The 18475-nt window shown below is 50.2% G+C and overlaps 7 protein-coding genes across 7 annotated transcripts; 5 read left to right on the top strand and 2 right to left on the bottom strand.

Annotated features, from left to right (window-relative positions):
* Nucleotides 1-130: 130 nt before the first annotated feature.
* On the bottom strand, nucleotides 131-657 carry N7477_003272 (nuclear telomere cap complex subunit Ten1; the record flags this gene model as incomplete). The annotated part of the gene is made up of 2 exons (XM_056964935.1): nucleotides 131-503; nucleotides 572-657. 2 exons carry the CDS (start codon nucleotides 655-657, stop codon nucleotides 131-133), a joined length of 459 nt encoding a protein of 152 aa, XP_056824888.1.
* Nucleotides 658-1051: 394 nt separating this feature from the next.
* Nucleotides 1052-1941, top strand: N7477_003271 (ESCRT-III subunit protein SNF7; the record flags this gene model as incomplete). The annotated part of the gene is made up of 4 exons (XM_056964934.1): nucleotides 1052-1226; nucleotides 1322-1526; nucleotides 1587-1795; nucleotides 1853-1941. 4 exons carry the CDS (start codon nucleotides 1052-1054, stop codon nucleotides 1939-1941), a joined length of 678 nt encoding a protein of 225 aa, XP_056824887.1.
* Nucleotides 1942-2634: 693 nt separating this feature from the next.
* N7477_003270 (chromatin structure-remodeling complex subunit RSC7) lies at nucleotides 2635-4537 on the bottom strand (the record flags this gene model as incomplete). The annotated part of the gene is made up of 4 exons (XM_056964933.1): nucleotides 2635-3217; nucleotides 3271-3872; nucleotides 3922-4397; nucleotides 4489-4537. The coding sequence occupies 4 exons, from the start codon at nucleotides 4535-4537 to the stop codon at nucleotides 2635-2637; spliced, it is 1710 nt and encodes a 569-aa protein (XP_056824886.1).
* A 2695-nt stretch (nucleotides 4538-7232) lies between these two features.
* Nucleotides 7233-10269, top strand: schA (serine/threonine protein kinase SCH9; the record flags this gene model as incomplete). The annotated part of the gene is made up of 4 exons (XM_056964932.1): nucleotides 7233-7291; nucleotides 7589-7706; nucleotides 7735-8768; nucleotides 8832-10269. The coding sequence occupies 4 exons, from the start codon at nucleotides 7233-7235 to the stop codon at nucleotides 10267-10269; spliced, it is 2649 nt and encodes an 882-aa protein (XP_056824885.1).
* Nucleotides 10270-11580: 1311 nt separating this feature from the next.
* Nucleotides 11581-12048, top strand: N7477_003268 (RmlC-like cupin domain-containing protein; the record flags this gene model as incomplete). The annotated part of the gene is made up of 1 exon (XM_056964931.1): nucleotides 11581-12048. One exon carries the CDS (start codon nucleotides 11581-11583, stop codon nucleotides 12046-12048), a length of 468 nt encoding a protein of 155 aa, XP_056824884.1.
* Nucleotides 12049-12762: 714 nt separating this feature from the next.
* N7477_003267 (fungal specific transcription factor domain-containing protein) lies at nucleotides 12763-15068 on the top strand (the record flags this gene model as incomplete). The annotated part of the gene is made up of 5 exons (XM_056964930.1): nucleotides 12763-12840; nucleotides 12900-13061; nucleotides 13118-13765; nucleotides 13818-14324; nucleotides 14373-15068. 5 exons carry the CDS (start codon nucleotides 12763-12765, stop codon nucleotides 15066-15068), a joined length of 2091 nt encoding a protein of 696 aa, XP_056824883.1.
* Nucleotides 15069-15354: 286 nt separating this feature from the next.
* Nucleotides 15355-16041, top strand: N7477_003266 (GNAT family N-acetyltransferase; the record flags this gene model as incomplete). Its single annotated transcript, XM_056964929.1, has 1 exon — nucleotides 15355-16041. The coding sequence occupies one exon, from the start codon at nucleotides 15355-15357 to the stop codon at nucleotides 16039-16041; it is 687 nt and encodes a 228-aa protein (XP_056824882.1).
* Between the last annotated feature and the right edge of the window lie 2434 nt (nucleotides 16042-18475).

Genomic DNA, 18475 nt, shown 5'->3' with positions numbered 1-18475 from the left:
CCTGAAACGCCCTGGCATGAACGCGACATCATGCCTGGCGCCTGATGAACAGGAAAAAACAACACTCGAGCCAAAGCTCGTGATGGAAATCATTATGATCATGAGTTAATTGATAATACACCCATGGATCTCATGGTTGGTTGTGAACTCGGCGTTCCACATCTTGCGCATTGCGTAAGATTCGTTCATATTCTCCCAGGGCAATAGCACCCGCAGGGAAGACCATCACTGCTTCAATGGAGACCGGGCGTGGGGGAAGTCTAGCCGGTGGGGTCTCATTTGACTGCTGAGAGCCCTCTTGACTTGAACTGGACGCAGGTTGTGGTGTTGTATCGCGCACATAACCCAATACATTCAACCAAGAGCCTACCCGTAGCTCCTCAGATGTCAGGTCTTCAAGAACAGCATTGATATCCACGGACACTACGCTGGACTCTTTTCTGTTGCGCGGATAATGGTGTTCTAGAACAAGATGACCAATATTGACGTTGTATTGCCTCACGCTGTTGACATGTTAGTAACTAGAAGCCGTCTTAGGGTATAGTCTTCAGCTGGAATCTCCCAAACGCACCAGCCCAAAAATCGAATTTTGGAATCCGCCGGTAGACACGGTAGATCGCAAAGAAATGCGCGAACAGAGGGGCGCGGCCCACTCATCGCGTGAGGAGCAAAAGAGTGAAGATGGCCCAGCCAAGGTCGGGATGACATGGCACGTGACGTCGATAGGCCCGAGTATGTCATAGGCTCAGCGAGGGGAAAGCCTCTCCCCTCCATTTGGCTTCATCCGGTGACTCCACACGCTAATTCCCTCGCGTCGTTTCCTAGACTCTTGTCTGACATCCCTGACCGTCTCGATCGCCGCAACCCTCCTGGGGCGATCATCACATTATTGGGGTTTGCTCGGAGCCTGCCCACCTTCGTCTGACTCGCCGCTCTATCTACGCTGCGACAGCTGCCTTTTCATTGACAGTGCTGCCTGATCGCCTCACGTCTGAGAAAGATTTCCTTATATCAATAATCTCCGTTATCCTCTTCTCGTACTTCCGCCAAAATGTGGTCTTGGTTTGGCGGCGCTGCCGCTCAGAAACGGAAGGATGCCCCTAAGAACGCCATCCTGCTGCTCCGGGAGCAGTTGGATATGTTGCAGAAACGAGAGAAGCATTTGGAGAACCAGATTGCGGAGCAGGATGCTGCGGCGCGCAAGTTTGTCAACACAAATAAGAACGGTACGGTCCCCCTCGCCTCGGGCACACAAGTTGTGTTTTGCTGTCTTATCTACGGCGCCGGAAATTGATATCTAATCTGTGTCTGTTCTGTACAGCTGCCAAGGCTGCCCTTCGACGGAAAAAGGTGCACGAAAAGAACTGCGAGCAGACAACAGCGCAGATCGTCCAGCTCGAGCAACAAATTTACTCCATCGAAGCGGCCAATATCAACCACGAGACCCTTCGGGCTATGAAGCAGGCCGGTGCCGCTATGTCGGAGATTCACGGTGGAATGAGCATCGACAAAGTCGACGAGACAATGTATGTCGCAACCACTTCTTTCTTGCAATTGCTAGGACTTGCATGCTAACAACCGCGTAGGGAGATACTCCGAGAACAACACCATCTCAGCGAGGAGATCGGCGCGGCTATTACCAGCGTCCCGCTGGGCGAGCAGCCCGACGAAGACGAACTGGAAGAGGAACTGGAGGGACTCGAGCAGGAGGCAATGGACGAGCGCATGCTCAACACTGGTCCCGTGCCGGTCAATTCGCAGTTGGATCGGTTACCAGAGGCAGGAAAGTCGGAGCGTAAGTCAAATTTCGCCTTAGGATCAAGAAGAAAACCTCATATTAACAAACACATAGTGGCCGGAAAGACGCCCGCAAAGTCCATGGCAGAGGAAGACGACGAGGAAGCCGAACTGGCCAAGTTGCGCGCCGAAATGGCCATGTAACATGCCCCCTCTCCCATAATCTATGCATACACAGCTGCTTGTCTCCTCGGGTGGCTTACTGTCTCACCTCACTTTTGCATTGGACGTTCTCTCGCAAGCCGTCTTGTTCTTTTTTTTTTGCCCTCTACTTTGGCGCCACCTTCCTACAATGCTCTTCCCTATACATCTTCACCCTCGGTGTCACAATGGCGCGCTTTGGCCCCTTCTTTCTCTCTGGGTCTTCATAATTTATCTTTCAAGTACTTTTCTTCACTTCTAGTGCGGAATAATTCCTTGCTTGTTTCGATAATGGATCTGTTTTAGGGTATTTTCTTCTCCCGCGGCCTTTACTTGGATTGTGCAATCTGTTTTTGCCTCCACAACACTCAGACTATCAGAATATTTAGAGATCATCTCAATTGAAAGGTATCTAGTATATGCACAAAAGCACTCAACCCGAAGCTTGTGTCAGAGCCCTATCAACACCACATGCATGGGTTGCAAAACAAATAGATAAAATCATAAACCAGAGCATGACAGCAAAACTCCCATGACTTTTTAAATACCAGCCATAAAACCAACGTCCCAATCCATGCTAAGCCGGTAAACTTCGCCTGATTCCCAAACAGATCCGCCCTATGGATTCAACTCCATATGGATATTAAAGTGAAAAACGGTCATCTCCAGACATATTGACCAAGTAAGTATGTGAACTCATGGAGCCCACGCATAGCTCTTGAGCGGGCGCGAGCGAGCACCATCGGTAGTCTCAGTTGACCACTTTGATTTCCACTCCACCTCGCGCGCGGCTGAATCGATAAGAGCCTCCTTGGCGTCTTCTGGGAGCAGAGCGACGATTTCTGGAGACATGAATTCCGGGTGGGTGGGGTTGGCGATGCTAGCCAGGCCGTTCGGGTGCAGATTGCGCAGATCGCCGTCTGGGCCCGGGAGGCCCATGTTGGAGTACGGAGGCGATTCGTAGATGATATCTTGGACCACATAGCGGTCAGAGATGTGGGCGGGCACAGAGGAGAAGATACTTCGGCGCTCCTCCTCGGGTTGCTCGCCTGATGTAGCTGGGTCGGTGGTGGTTCTGTCAGCGTGGGCCTGCGTGCTGGACTCTTTGTTTGAGAGGCTCAGGGAGGACATGTCAGACATCAGGTCGGCGGGTGGGACGGGCTCCCAGCGGCAGTGGGTCGGTTGCATGATCTGAGGGTATTGCATTGTGTTGGTGTGTACGTCGTATGTGCCTCCCATGGTGGAACGGCGCATTTCAGCGAGCTTGGAATTAAAGGTGCTAAGAACTCATGTTAGTTTGGAGCATAACGCGATACGAATTGAGGAACATACCTTGCTGCACGAGCGTGTTCGAGCATCCAGTTGTCATCGGTAACCGGCACGCGTCGTTTCTTAGGGTCCATGGGCTTGCCACCGGCCATGGGCACCGATGGCGCATTTGTGTGATAGACACTGCTCGCGCCGTGCCATGCTACATACTGGTTCCGGTTATATTCCTCACCAGGGCCAGGCAATTTATCTTCTGGCACAGCAAGTTCACCCTCCACGTCACCACGCTCGCGAGCAGCCGCTTCATCGTAATCGTCAATAATTTTCTTTCCTCCCACAATGATCTTGGCTCCGAACTCGCGGAACACAGAGCGGGCAGTAACCACACCGATGGCTCGACCCTTGTAGGAGTGAGGAATAAGATCTCGCTCGATTAAATCGCGCTTTGCGTCGTCATCGATAATGATCTTGTAGAGCATCTTGTGCTTTTGGAAGAAAAGATACGAGTCACGGAAGCCGATGCATCGCGCCGGTTCCGTCGACAACATGTACAAGCGGTCACCACGGTTCATAATCGTGAAAGTACGGACACGGTACTCGCGGCCACCCTTCAGACGACCATTCTCATCGACCTTGGTATCCTCGAGGATTTGGGGGAAGCTGAACTTCATCGCCAATCACATCCATCATGTTTCCTTCCTTGTCCACGGGCACCTGAGTAAGGTGGGATGGGCCACGGTTGCGGGCCCATCGTCCACCACTCGCAGCAGGTCGACCTCGTCGTCTCTTGACCGGAGTAGTTACTCGGATCGGTGTCTGCGAGCCGTCCGGCGCATCCCAGTCCGGAGGGCGATTCTTTGGGGGACGACCAATGCGACGTTTGCGCGGGAGAAGGGATGGACGGCCGGCATTGGCGCTGGGTGTTTCTCCTTCGAGTATTGTAGATTCGTCTGCTGCAGGTGTCGCAACGCTTGCGTCTTCTTCGGCCTTGGCTTCGTCTGGGGTATTTGTTGGCTCTTCTTCGGGCGCATTCTGGGCTTCAACTTCGGCCTCAGGATCGGCCTCAGGTTCGACATCCGGATCATCGTCAGGCGAATCGTGATCCTCCACTACAGGAGAGGAAGGATCTGATGGCGGCGCATCAATCATATCTTCATCAGATCCGTCATCGGGAAGCGTAGGTACATTCTCTAGGTAATGCTAATCAAAAGCGCGTTTACAGGGGGATTTCTTTTCTGGGCTCAAATATCAATTTGGAGCTGGAGGACAAGTAAGACATACTCATGGACTTGACTGCCGCTTGGGCAGCTGCCCTGCGACTTCGAGGCATATCGAAGTTGGTGGAGAGACAATCAATGCTTCTTACAGTCGCGCCGTCGAAGTCAGAGCTGTTTTGCTCACATTCACATAGCGGTCAAACGTTTCTCCGAGTTTCAAAGTCACATGTATTGGTTGGGTTACATAAGCAGGTACAGCGATGTCTTGAATCACATGACTGTGCATGACCATTCAGCCTCAAGGCACGACAGAGCCCTAGGTGACGTCAAAATGGAACACCACCATTAAGTGTTCATGTTATTCACACAGAGCTTTAATGAGTTTGGGAAGATCTGACAACAAGTCATGCTGGGCTGTTGATCAGTAGGCTCTGAATTGTGACCTAGACTATCTACCGCCTCTTCCGTTGCCACCGTTGATATCATTGAGCCCACAGTCTTCCTCAAGACAGTGCTACAGCCGTTGTGTGAAGTGCGGAGGTTTCGACCCGTGAACGGCCGCACGATGAGCTCATCTCGCGTTCCATAGAAAAGCAGAGAGGGGTACCCTAAAGCATTCACCGGTCGGTTAGCTCACCGTTCTCTCCCGATATTTGAGACTACGCAGCTTAGTTTCGGGATTGAACTGTGTGACTGGCTCCGTGCGTCTGGATCCGTTCCACCGGCCTTATCCACCCTATACAACCACATGGGGCAACTACAACCCCCCTTCCTATCGGTGAGCTATCGGTGAGGGAAATTATATGTTTAGCCGTGTATATTTCCTGAATATCACATGCGAGGTCAGCCTGGTGGTTTGGGCAATCCAGATAGGCTGGCGAGGCGTGAGCTTCGGGAGAAACCTGAAACCTGCTTGAATACAGGAGTCCATCGCCGCTGGGACCCTGATGCACAAAGAGTATGAAGGGTGATTACGGTATCCTCGCAGAAGAGTGGGCTGTCAAGGCTGTCAATCCAGCCGATCAGAGGGCAAGGCCGTCGGCGATTCCAGAAACCATGTCGGGCTCTTCTCTTGCATCAACGCAGTAAAACCCTCGGGATCGACTCGCTGCATGGCGTGCAGATCGTGGCACACCTTCCCAGCCCGCAGATGACCTACAAATTCGATCTTCCTAGCCCTGTCGGGCTTTGCCCCCGAAGCTGCCACATGCACTGAACCATGCAGGCGTCCAAATTTTGGCCTTTGGCGGGGCGATGTCACTATCCAGTATTAAGGCATATCGCGAACTCCTAGCTACTACCATCCTAGGCTATACGAGGATAGAGCCCCCCGAGGCTGGATATCCCGGTCGTCCGCGAACGCTTCCGCGGCATCTGTTTTCCAATGCCGCGTTTATTTGCCCTGAAGAAAAGAGGTGAGGGGCGAGCGCAGATCTCCCCCGCCTCGGGATGGCGTCAGAAAGCTCAAGCTGTTTGGAGTATTGCTTGTCCCACGGTGTCCTTTATCACGTCTCCAGTTGTAGCTTACATTCTGGGACCACATACATTTGACACGCACCACTACGGCAATGGAACCCGTCAAACCAAAAAGCACCCTCGTTGGGCTTGGGACTCCATGGCTGGTGCCCTATGACGCAGAGGGCGGGGAACGCTCATAGTTCAGCATACCGCCAGAGCCGAAGCAACACCTGGAAAGTGTCGGTAGCTCCGTGGAATGCAGATGCAAGGGGAGCGGAGAAGCTGGACCGGGCCATTTCACAAGCTGAAAGCTGCACGATCGCGATCGACTCGTGTAGATCGGCCTCGATCTACGTGGTACAGACGCGGGTTGAGGTGGGATGGGGGGTCAATACGGTGCGATGTACTCCGATAGAATAGGAGAGATAGAGAATATGTACCCCGCCCTGTGAAGAAGTGGAGAGAGAGTGAGAGAGAGACTGGAAGAGAGAGAGGGAGAAAGAGAGCGGAGATACCTGCGTTGTAAGCGACTGATAAGGTGGAAAAGGGCGCGGTTCACTAAATTTAGTATGGCGGGCACCTGGGAGGCAAAATCCCAGAGATCGAACTCTGGGACGGCCACATGTCCCCTTAATCTCCCTACTGGGCCGGATCACGAGAAATATAGGGAATATTAGAAATTGAAATTGGAGAAGTAATTAGACCACCCAATAATTCGATCTCATAGCTAGGTCTGTGTCGGCAAAGAATCTTCGGCCAGTCACCGAACACCCGCGATTGCCTCGTTTCATTCCCTCCTTTTGAGAGTTAATTTGCCTCTCCATACTTGGGAGATCATGTACAAAGTAGAGAGCATAAGACGGATAAGACTCAACTTGATCAGCTGCCCCCATCACGTTCCAAATCGATCTCACTTGCCTTTCAATCTCTCGCTCTCTCGCTCTCTCTCTCTCTCTTTTGCTCAGCTTATGGTTAGCCTCTGACTTACTTCCCACTGGGGGGCAATGATATGAAAGACACCCCTTTAGTTCCCGTGGGAATCCCTGTTTTCCATTGATCATTCTAAAATCCCAAATTATCAAGTCTATGGATACTTGAAACCTGACCGGGGAGACTAAATCCGCGACATTACTAGAGGAGCGAATCCGAGGGTCACCCAGAAGACGACATCCCGCAAACACCCTTAGCTCATCATCGGGCGGCGTCAAAGTTTCTTTTTTCCTCCTCCGTTTCCCGCTGCCGACTTCGATTTCGACTTCTTCACCCCTTCTCCTCGCTCATATCGACTTTCTTACTTTCTTCGAGTCGCTTTTGTTCCCAGCGGCCTTGTGAGTGTTAGATGGAAACGCAATGGCTGCTGCGCAGAGCGGATCCGAGTTGCACGGCACGCCAGACATGAAGCCAACCAAGTGAGTTCTTCCTTTCTGATTCTTGTGGGGAACTTGGGAGTGGCTTTGAAAGGGAATACCCTGATAGAGGTCACCCTTACGCTGCATTGCATGGAATGTCCTTTCCCTGCGGGCGCTGTCTCATCCTACACAAAGCCTTGGTCTCTACCCCCACCTTGACACGATCTGCGCCGGAATATTCCTCCAATGTTCGAGTCACCTTCAAGCGAGCCTGCTCGCACTTCGTCCCCGTTTATAAAATCATACCTACAATTGCACCGACGCAAACCTATGACTAATGCCATATTCACCTCACAGTTCTGTCCCAGAAGACGACCAGATCGGTTCCAGCGGGTCGACTCCCACAGGCATCGCGACGCCGCGCCCCGATCCCGCAGACAAGCGTCTGCCTTCCATCATGCACAACTATTTCCAGGTTGGTTCTTTCTCCGGTGATAAAGCAGGTCTGCCGCGGTTTTGGTCATGCCTGTCGAAATCCTCTGTGGACCCCCCCTCCATCGGCCACACCCACTCACCCGGGCGCTTCCTCCGAATCCTTCGTCATGCTGGACCGCGATGACTCTGAGAAAATGGAAGCGCCACACCCCAATTTGCCTACTCCTCCACACTCCCTTCTCCAGACCGAGTCGGACGAGATGGAACTCGGGACCAGTCTTGATAAGGACGACGGGGGAATTTTGAGCACTTTGAAGAATTATCTCATTCCACACAACGCCCCCGTCGACTCTCCTTCTCGCCGTCAAACTTCCCTACCAGTCTCCAGTGTCTCTGATGACCCGGTCCTTGCCACCCATTTCTCCAATCCATCCCTCCCTCCTGCTTCAGATGCCCTGTTGCCCTCCGGGGCTCCCTTGTTCGATCATGAAAGGCCGCGTGCTTCAATCTCTTCCGTGAACCTTTCCAAGCTGACTGACAAGGCACCCAATGTGGTGCCATTGAAGAATACCCCACCTCTGACTCCACGAGCCATGTCCAACGAGGATTCTGAAGAGAAGAACCCAGCTTCCCCGGCTACTTCGGCACCCCACGAGGCTGAGGCTAAGGCCCAGGCCGAGGCCGAGGTCGAGGCCGAAACCACTCCACCCGTTCAGGATACCATGGACAGCTCCGCCGACGAGATTACCACCAAGCTTGAGGAGGCCTTTCCGCGTGAATCATCTTCTTCCCCACAAACCGGAGCGCCCGTAGGAGCACTCAAGGGGAAACTTTTCGTGAAGATCTCCGAAGCTCGCGGTTTGCGCCCCAGTACTGACCCTTACGTGGTGTGTGTCTTTGAGTGGAACGAGTATATCTCCAAGGGTGCGAAGGATGGTGAAGAGGAGCAGAAGCAGCGCCAGATGGATGCCGAGGCCGAGGCCGGTCGGCCGATGGCCATTCCGATGAAGAGCCGTCAAAGCAGTCACAACAGCGCCCTTGATGGCGAAAACAAGGGAAAAAAGCTCGTAACCGACCCTCACTGGGATCATGAGGCCGTCTTGTAAGTTTCTTTGTGTCGATCACCAGTCCGGGACGGTAGTCTTTGCTAACGCCCTTTCTTTAGCGATGTCTTGGGTGATCAATCAGAAGTTGATGTCACTGTGTATGATCGCCACAATCAAGAGACTTTTCTGGGTCATGTTCGGCTCGGTATCGATCTGAAGGAGGACCACAGCAGGCTGGAAGGGTGGTTCCCTCTTGTTGGTCGTGCAGCCGGTGACAGCCAGGTCACCGGCGAGATCCACCTCCAGATGCGATTTGAGATGACCGACCGTAGACAGGTGGGCCCGAGCGACTTCTCAATTCTCAAGCTTATCGGTAAGGGTACTTTCGGTCAAGTCTATCAAGTGATGAAGAAGGATACCGAGCGCATCTACGCCATGAAGGTCCTGTCGAAGAAGGTGATCATTCAGAAGAAGGAGGTGGCACATACTTTGGGCGAGCGCAATATTCTAGTGCGCACCGCCATGACAGCCTCGCCTTTCATCGTCGGCCTCAAGTTCTCCTTCCAAACACCCACCGACCTCATCTTTGTCACGGATTACATGTCTGGTGGTGAATTGTTCTGGCACCTCCAGCGTGAAGGTCGCTTCCAGGAGGCTCGTGCCAAGTTCTACATCGCTGAACTTATCCTGGCCCTGCAACATCTTCACGACCACGATATTGTGTATCGGGACCTAAAGCCAGAGAACATTCTGCTGGATGCCAACGGTCACATTGCCCTTTGTGATTTCGGTCTTTCCAAGGCAAACCTGACACAGAATGATACCACCAACACGTTCTGCGGTACCACCGAATATCTTGCTCCGGAAGTCCTGCTTGATGAGCAAGGTTACACAAAGATGGTTGACTTCTGGTCTTTGGGTGTTTTGGTCTTTGAGATGTGCTGTGGTTGGAGCCCGTTCTACGCCGAAGACACTCAGCAGATGTACAAGAACATCGCTTTCGGCAAGGTCCGATTCCCTCGTGATGCTCTCAGTACCGAGGGTCGCAATTTCGTGAAGGGTTTGCTAAATCGTAATCCCAAGCACCGTCTGGGAGCCAACGGTGACGCTAAGGAGCTGATGGCACACCCCTTCTTCCACGACATCGACTGGGATGCTCTCTGCCGCAAGCAGGTCATTCCCCCCTTCAAGCCGAAGCTGCAGTCGGACACCGACACCTCGAACTTCGATCCCGAGTTCACCAATGCCCTGGAAAACAACATGTCGCTGAACGACCGCGCGGCGGCCTTGGCCAACGGCCTCATGCCTGCTGGGGCCACTCCCTTGTCCCCCGGCATGCAGGCCAACTTCAAGGGCTTCACATTTGTGAACGAGAGTTCTATCGACCACCATGTGAAGGACCCCGTGGATGAGATGGACGAGGACCCCATTCACGACGAAGCATGGCAGCCCACTCATCGGTCGCAAACGTCGACCGACCAACATATGAGTGGCATCCCGAAGGCAGATGGCGCGGAGCCAGGTATCTTCAACGTTGACGATAATTTTGACATGTGAAACGGTTTCCTTATTTGTCTCATTGATTTGCATGATCATGGAGTCTTGATCTGGCATTGAATCTTGTCCTGTACATGGCCTCGGATGTGTCCCCTGGCAGCCTGCAGATATGGGTTTTCGTTTTTATCGTTTAATTCCTGCTCTCCTTTTCATCTGCCCGGGTGGTCGTTTTCTGGTTTGTCTGTATCTGCTTTGCAGAAAATGCACGCCGGTCATCACCACGGTCTTATTGATTGTGTTTCCACCCCGCGTTCTGTTACACAGTTCAGCTACATACCCCGTCTTTCTTCACGTTCGACGACCTGCATTTCTGATGAACTCGGCGTGGATCGAGTTTCGTTCCGAGAGGCCTGAATCAACTTGGTCGATTCAGCTTGGAACCAAATCATACTCACGTTGCTTCTTGTCCAGCGAGTTATATTGTGCCTTATTGTTCTGGTTGGGATTGGAATACATCCGGGTAACATGTCAGCGTTTCTGGTCGTATCTACTTGTTTCAATCCGCGCTCTGTTCTTCTATATCTATTAGACTATGGCGCAATTGCATCGTTTTTTTTCCCCATCAGTATCAATCCTTAATTATCAGGACCCCGTTGGGAGGCTTCCTGAGAGCCATGCTTAGTCCGCCAGGTGATTTATCAGGTCCAGGTGGACCTCTGGCCTGGTGTGCAGGCGTGACCAGGTCGGTTGGGGAGACACCATCAGTGACAGCGATCGAGGTGAACCGACTTTTGTCCGGCGTTTGGTTCAAATGGACACTTTGTGGCGAGTGGCGTACCGTGGTGGCGTAGTTCTGGAATCGTGTTTCCATGGCTCTCGTTTCAAGATTCGACACACAATTATTCTTCACATCTCCAGCCCTGACACCAGAAGATCTGATTGCTTCATGTGCTACGCGTGTTTTCCCCAGATGCGCCACCTCTATGCCCTTTCGTAGTTCTCCCGAGATCGCTAGGTCAGCTACTTCGAGCTCATTTGAGAGGCGGGCCATGGGATCGAGCATCCTCAAATTTCCACGAATGTTTAATTGCCATGTCAATAGTTATCCACCCTAGACTCGACGATTCGATTTTCTCGAGAATTCTTCCACGGTCTAGATCGAAGCCCTGGGGAGAAAACCGGGAAACCATGTCTTGATATGGAAACCCAGTCCCTAGAGTCCCAACCAATCGCAGTCCCCCCTTGCCAACTTTATAGGACCAGATGTCGCCATCTCCATCAGGTTTTGGGAAGATCATGATGAAACCTAGCCGAGGACCATAGAATCAACCCTCTCATACTATAGTCCTCAACCTTTCGAATCAACCCATCATGGCAGCCTCCAAAGGTAAAGAGGTCGCCCACATCACACCTCTGAAAATCCAAGCTCCAATCATAATTCCTCCATCATATACAATACAAACACCATCCGAATCCTTCGCCGACCCTTCTTACGGCGTTGTGACCTGGCACACTCTCTTCTCTCAACCTCCTTCGCCAGACTCAGAGCTGTGTGCCGGCATCGCAAATTGTCCACCGGGGAATGGCCATCTCTGCGCCCACCGCCATGTCCAGGCCGAAATCTACTACATCATCGAAGGAGAAGGTGAGGTTACAATCGACGGCGTCAAGCACCACGTGATGAAAGGAAGCTCGATCTTCATTCCCTCGAATGCTGAGCATGCAACCGTCAATACGGGAACCGGGCAGTTACGGTGGTTCTATGTGTTTCCCACTTCTGCGTTTGAGAATGTGGTTTATAGGTTCAGCAAGGACGAAAGGCCTGAGGCGAAGCTTTAAATATCAAATTATGCATAAGTAATAGCCTTTGTCGACACTTAATGTGTGCAATTTGTGGGTTCTTTGTTCATTTTGCAGACGGGCTTGGTCGAGTCTGTGTATCATTATTGACGTCAATATCCACGGTGCATCGCAGATATACATCAAAAGCTCGCAGTCGCGTGTGTGTATATGTTCCAGCTGTGATGTGAATATATCCATGTAATCAAACAATCGAGTCAGGTAGTCATCGGAGTGCATGGGATCGGTGGGTATCTCAGCTCTTATTTGTCTCATATGTTGTCCGGCAACAGCTTTGAGTATTTCTCGATCGATGCACATAATGGTGATAGCTTGCAGATCTCTGTTGAGACCGGGCTGGGAGTGGCAGAATAGCGTGCTAATCAAAGGTTGGTGTATTCAACTACGGGGATGAGAATTTGGCTTGTCAGGTCAGAATAGAGCTTTGCTGGCCGAATCTTCATCAATATTCATTATATTATCAAATCTCTCAAATAGATATGGGTTCGGTGAAGAAAACGCAATGAGAAATATTATCCTTAATAGTGTCCTGTGGTTGGCTCGCCCACCATCGGCGACTTTCAAGTTCGCCGGTCGCTCACTCCACTTTTGACTTCTAATGATATCGTCTCTCCAGATTTCATCTCGAAATGAATTGTATTTTCGCGCTAAGAAACTCCATTTTCCCCCTTATACGTCTTAGCTAAAGGAGACATGGCGAAGGCAAAGCGGACCGGAAACGAGGGGTCAGCAAGCCGCTCAGAAGCCCGCCATCGACATTCGGAGACGGAGGTGAGACCTCAGAAGAGGTCCGTCGCGTAAGTGTTCAGGAAAATTAATTATTTCATCAGATTCTTACATACTCAGCTGCCATCGATGTCATACGCAAAAGATCAAATGCTCCGGGGAGAAACCGTGCTCGAGGTGTCGGAGAGCGGGCCATGCTGCTCAATGCCGATACTCGAGTCGCGATCGTAAGATACGGGTTGATGAGAGGTGTACACTTGATGATTGTATCCAGATTTCCGACACTTCATGACTGACATTCACTTACAGTTACCTCGAACAGCTTATTCAAGACAGCCAGGAGCTTCATGAGCAACGCCAACGCGCAGGTCAAGAATCACACCCTTGCGCCACTGCGCCCGCCGTGAATCCTTCGCCGGAACCTATTGAAGCTACTGGAATCACTATGCATGATCGAGCTGTCAGTGAAACGCCGTGGTTCCAACCACATGGCACTTCCGTGCTTCCCGTCTACATCAGCGAGGCAGCATGCACCTCCTTTGCCTCTCGTCTCTGCCAGTGTTTGAGAGACAACGACTCGCCAACTATTCACCTTCCACAGTGGCGATATACTGATGAGGCTACATTGGCAGCGTTATTGGACGATCACATACACTGGCCGAGCTTGGCGCATGCTCAGTTGCTGGTAAAGACTGCGCTTGGGCATATCAACCCCGGTTTTCCAATGGTCTTGAAGAAAGAGACCTTAGATATGCTTTGTACAATCTACCAGAAAGGAGAATTTGAGAATCCAGCTCTCAAATCCAAATACTTTGCTCTTTTTGCTGTGGGCCACGTCTACTCTACGCCCCATAACACACGCAATGCGTCGACATTACCTGGAACATCCTACTTTGCTCGAGCCATGAGTCTTCTACAGATTACCCCTGAAAGGCCAAGTATGGTCCATATCGAGTGTCTACTACTTTTAGTATGCTTTACACTCCGCTCATCCTCGCCCCGTTATACTAAAATCGGACTAGGCATACTTCTGTCAATTTCTAAACAGATTTCATTCCGCTTATCTTCTCATTGGCAACGCATTACGCCTCGGATTAAGCCTTGGCTTGAATTATAATGTCCCACGAACACAAAATCTGCATCCAGTGGAAAGGGAACACCGAGTCCGTATATGGTGGACAATCTATGTACTCGATCGCTATTGGGGATCAAAGTCCGGATTTCCCGTACAGATTCATGATGACGACGTTCATGTCGATCTACCCTCGGCTTCAGCCTCGGAGACTTACAGCGAGCAATTTTCAGATGCTGCATATCAGACTGCTGGAATCAAGCTGGCTGAGATCACAGGTCACACGACAAGGGAGATCTATGGTCGGAAAAAATCGGCCGAGAGCTTTCTACAGCGTGAGCAAAAGCTTCTGATTCAGCTAAAGCAATGGGTTCAATCTCTTCCCAAACATCTCAGACTCCATCCAGATAAGCCCAATTCAAAACACACGGTGCTTATACATCTTCAATTTAATTACGTCAGTCATATGAACACCAGCCCTCGCCGTTCCATCTAACAATAGCAGTGTGTCATTCTAGCAATTCGGCCCGTCCTGCTCAACGTTCTTATCGGCCACACAAACAATCTCCCTGGCAGTTCAAATGAAGAAGTGACGCCAGTACTTGGTACTTTAAGTGAAGCATGCATTCACGCTGCCCGATACTCTCTCAGGCTGTGTCAGGAAGAATGGATCAGCGGGTCACTTGCAGTCTATGGATATGCTTTCCCGGCCTTTATATTCTCTTCTGCATTGACTTTGATGATATCAAGCATGCTTCCCCTGGGAGACCCATCCGACATAGCATCGGTAGATATCGCAACAGAGATGCTTAAAATTCTCAGTATTTCCGATAACTTGGCAGCCAAGGACCTTTATGAAAATCTTCAGCAGGTCCGTCTGTGTTTTGATCAGCATCAGGCCAAGTTAAAGGCATCTACTTTGCACTTGGGTCCTCTTACATCATCTTCAGCAACACCTGAGCTACAAGACTCAAATGATTCAAACCATCGGTCCAACCTCAATCTCGACCCAAATGCTGTCCTTCTGGGCACTGAGCATCTGGGTCCACAGCTAACGACGGAAATGGCCCTTCACAATCCTCTGATGCAAGACTTTCTGACTCAGTCTGCAATGCAAATCGGGTTTATGAATCCTCCAGAGTTGCTGAATGATTTCGACATGGCTTTTGGATGGTCGTCTGACTCCCTGTACACCGAATAGCATAGCCCGATATTTTATTTCTCACCAATTACATACTAATGCACAACTACTACACTTTCCATCTCTCCTTCCACCTCGTCTAGAAGTCCATGCTCTCCATCACTCGTCCTACAATGACTCTGACCGGCACCATTGTACCCGAAGATAAGCGATCGGCCATTTTCAAGTTCACCGTAGCGCCCCTCGGGACCCACACGCGATCCACCGTGAGATGGCAGATATAATAATCAAGCATCTGTTCGCGACGAAAAGTCTCATTCCTATTCATCAAGTTTCTATATTCACAATGGAATCTACCTCTATCTCCTATGAGTACTCTTTCTTCCGAATCTCCAAAATTGAAGGGATCCAAATCTCGATTCAAAAGTACCGAGACCTACGTCTGAAAGCCCTCCAGACCGCGCCGGGCTCTTTTTCATCCACGTACGAAATCGAATCAGCATTTACGGAAGCCGACTGGATCAACATCCTGACTGCACCCGACCGCGAGATCTTCATCTGTGCCGCCACACCACTCAATCAAAAATCGAGTGACTCAGATGCCGTGTGGATCGGGCAGGTCACTCTCCGCGGCCCACTATCACTGGAGAACTTCATTCTTCCCCCTGAGTCTGGCGAAGCGCCGCAGAAACTGGATACCGAAGAAGAGAGATGGCAGATGCTGAGTCTATTTACTCTGCCCGAGCATCGGGGGCACGGACTCGGTGCCAGACTTTGTCAGAACGCACTTGACTTTCTCAAAACATGTCGATCATCACCTCCCGGTGTTCAGGTTCGGCTTATTATCAAGCAGGGGAATGATATTGCGGTGAAACTCTACGAACGGCTCGGATTTTCCGAAGCTGGGTTGGCGACGCTTGCTGAGGCTTTGGTTGTCAATGGAGACGGACATCTTTTGCCGGAGGACCGGAGTGGTCCGAAATATAATACTAGAGCTGGAGTGATTATGATTTATCGTATGTCGAGGTCATAATCTTGTGAAAGTACTGCGTTGGGTAGAATTAGAAATAAATCTATAATTTACATCGGCCGTGACAGAATCAGGAAATGGGAACCACCCAATATTGGTATCTTTGCTAGACTGGAGCCCGTCTCAATAAGCTTGAACTGTCTTTTATTACTATCAGTCCCGTCGCTTGTGTATGTCTGCATTACTCAATAGTTCTAAAGACACAGTTAAATGGAGTATATCTTCCAAGTCTATACAAATGTCCGATTACCTAGGTAGGTCAATGGCAACAAGAGACCCGACTCAAGCCTCACAATCGAGGCTTTAGAAATGTAGCACAGTATATCCCTATTAAGACTTCTGCGTGTGCTACCTGTTCGTATCTTCGGGTAGGTAGGCAGGCACTATTAGCTGCATACGCCCGGGGACATCTTCGTGACTAATATTCTTAGTAAGCCACGCCCTTTCCGCTGACCTTGAAGAGTAACCCCAGTGTCGATCCTTAAAAGTCCTTGACCGAGTATAAATGTGGGTGAAAGATGCTTCAGAGCCGGGTCTGTAATTTAACTTTCTCAACCTGATGGAGCTGATTACCGATGTGGCAGACATTTTCCCACCCAGCCTAAGCATGGCGGCTCAATTATTGGGAAGCTATTTCATGCACGGAGGCTTTATTGAAGAAGTCAAATGATCGACATCCCAAGTGCATACCTAGCTAGCAATGGATCTCAGATGGCCACGAAGCATGCAAAATCGTCCAATTGAATGTACAAATCGTCGGCTATATACGACCTACAAACCGAGAGGAATGAAAATCATCTTTCTCCTTACTTTGCAAACCTCTCAACTATTCAATGGCCTCTTGTCCTCGCCCACAACCCATTTCCTTAAGTCTCTACTCGGTCAAAGTCTCTCGCATCAATTAAAAAACAGCTTCCAAATTTTTAAAATACTCTCGGAGTATGACTCATTCATCATGAAGTTCTTCGCCATTGGACTTCTCACCTTGGCTAGCTTGAGCCTCGCGAGTCCCGTCGAGCAAGAAAAGCAGGCTACATGTGCGACTTGCAGTCAGGGATGCCTCAGAACTGAAACCGGAGATTGTTATCCAAATTGGACTCAATCGGTCTGCAGAATTTACGCGGGTGTAAGTGAACCCATGCCAGATTAAACAAATTTCTTATTAACAATGAATCACAGCAAGGGTGGCAATGGTGTCCTTAATCGCGATTGGATCTATGCTGCTCCCTATTATGCAAATAGACCCCGAAATTCGTTCCCCCGTGACAAACTGATGAGCGTGAATGAAAAGCTCAATATGCATGATTCCTTATCAAAGAATACACTTTTGTTAGACCTCAGAAGCTGCTATCAATGAGTGTAATTTCAATTTCTTGGCCTGTTCCGACAAATATGGGGCTGATCAAGGTGCTGTTCGTGTTGCCCACTGTATGCAAGCCCCTGATAATTGGGATGAGCTTCAAGTTCCTCTTCCGGCACACCACTTTAATAAAATAATCTTTTCAAGTCCTATTGTACCTTACATCCGAGGCTCATCGAACAAGCAGTCTCACCGTGAGAATTATGCGGTACTCTTTTATCTTTACAAGACATCGATCTCTCTCTTTCTTGTCCAATTATACGACTTGGCCTTGAGTCATAGGGTCTTAAGCAACATCCTGAATCGGAACACTTGTTTTACCCAAGCACTGCAAGCGGGCTGAAGAAACAATATGTAGGAAGGGAGAACAATACTACGTTGTGACGTAGAAAGCAGAGGAAAGTCTGAACGGTCTACATGCCACTGAATAGGAACTACTTTGTCGGCTTCCATATTAGTGAGAAGATGGCAATTCGTGATATCTCATTCCGCAAATACACGAGTCATTCCCGGGCGTATGTCATGAATGCCCGGCCAAATCGGGCAATTCCCATCAAATGGGAAGCAGGTACTTGGAGATCAGATCAGATCGATCCAGGACAGGGAGGCCTGAATCAGAAACATAAAATATCGACGTCAACTGACGTTTCAACTTGCCACAGAAGAAGGTGTGAAGACTCACGATCGTGGTGAAATCGCGGATGAGATGCCAGCCAGTTAAATTCTGTCGTGGGCCAAGCGTAAGGCAAAGTGGGCCAAACTAAGGCAAGCAAATTCTCGGCGATCATGACAAGAACGAGCATTAAGAAAACTATGATATCAAATGTACGACATCGCTTTGGTCAGGCATGTAATTCTTGTACTTGTTTTCCGGTGTTTCTTGCTTTGATATCTGAATTTCAGTGGCAATTGCACATTTTCGTCCCGATCGCCTTACTAAAGAGGCCCCCACTGACGTAGCGCACAAAATTTCAAGTGTCCTCCTGAATCACTTCGTGATGTATCAATTCCTCATTCGTGTGCTGTCGATGTACTTGTATCCTGTAGTGACTTTTCTTCTCCGACATCGCACAATCA

The sequence above is a fragment of the Penicillium maclennaniae genome, assembly GCF_028827695.1.
Source record: "Penicillium maclennaniae strain IBT 15551 chromosome Unknown utg000003l:1.0-5670915.0:1.0-5674809.0, whole genome shotgun sequence".
Lineage (NCBI taxonomy): Eukaryota > Fungi > Ascomycota > Eurotiomycetes > Eurotiales > Aspergillaceae > Penicillium > Penicillium maclennaniae.
This window is presented reverse-complemented; position numbering and strand designations above follow the sequence as displayed.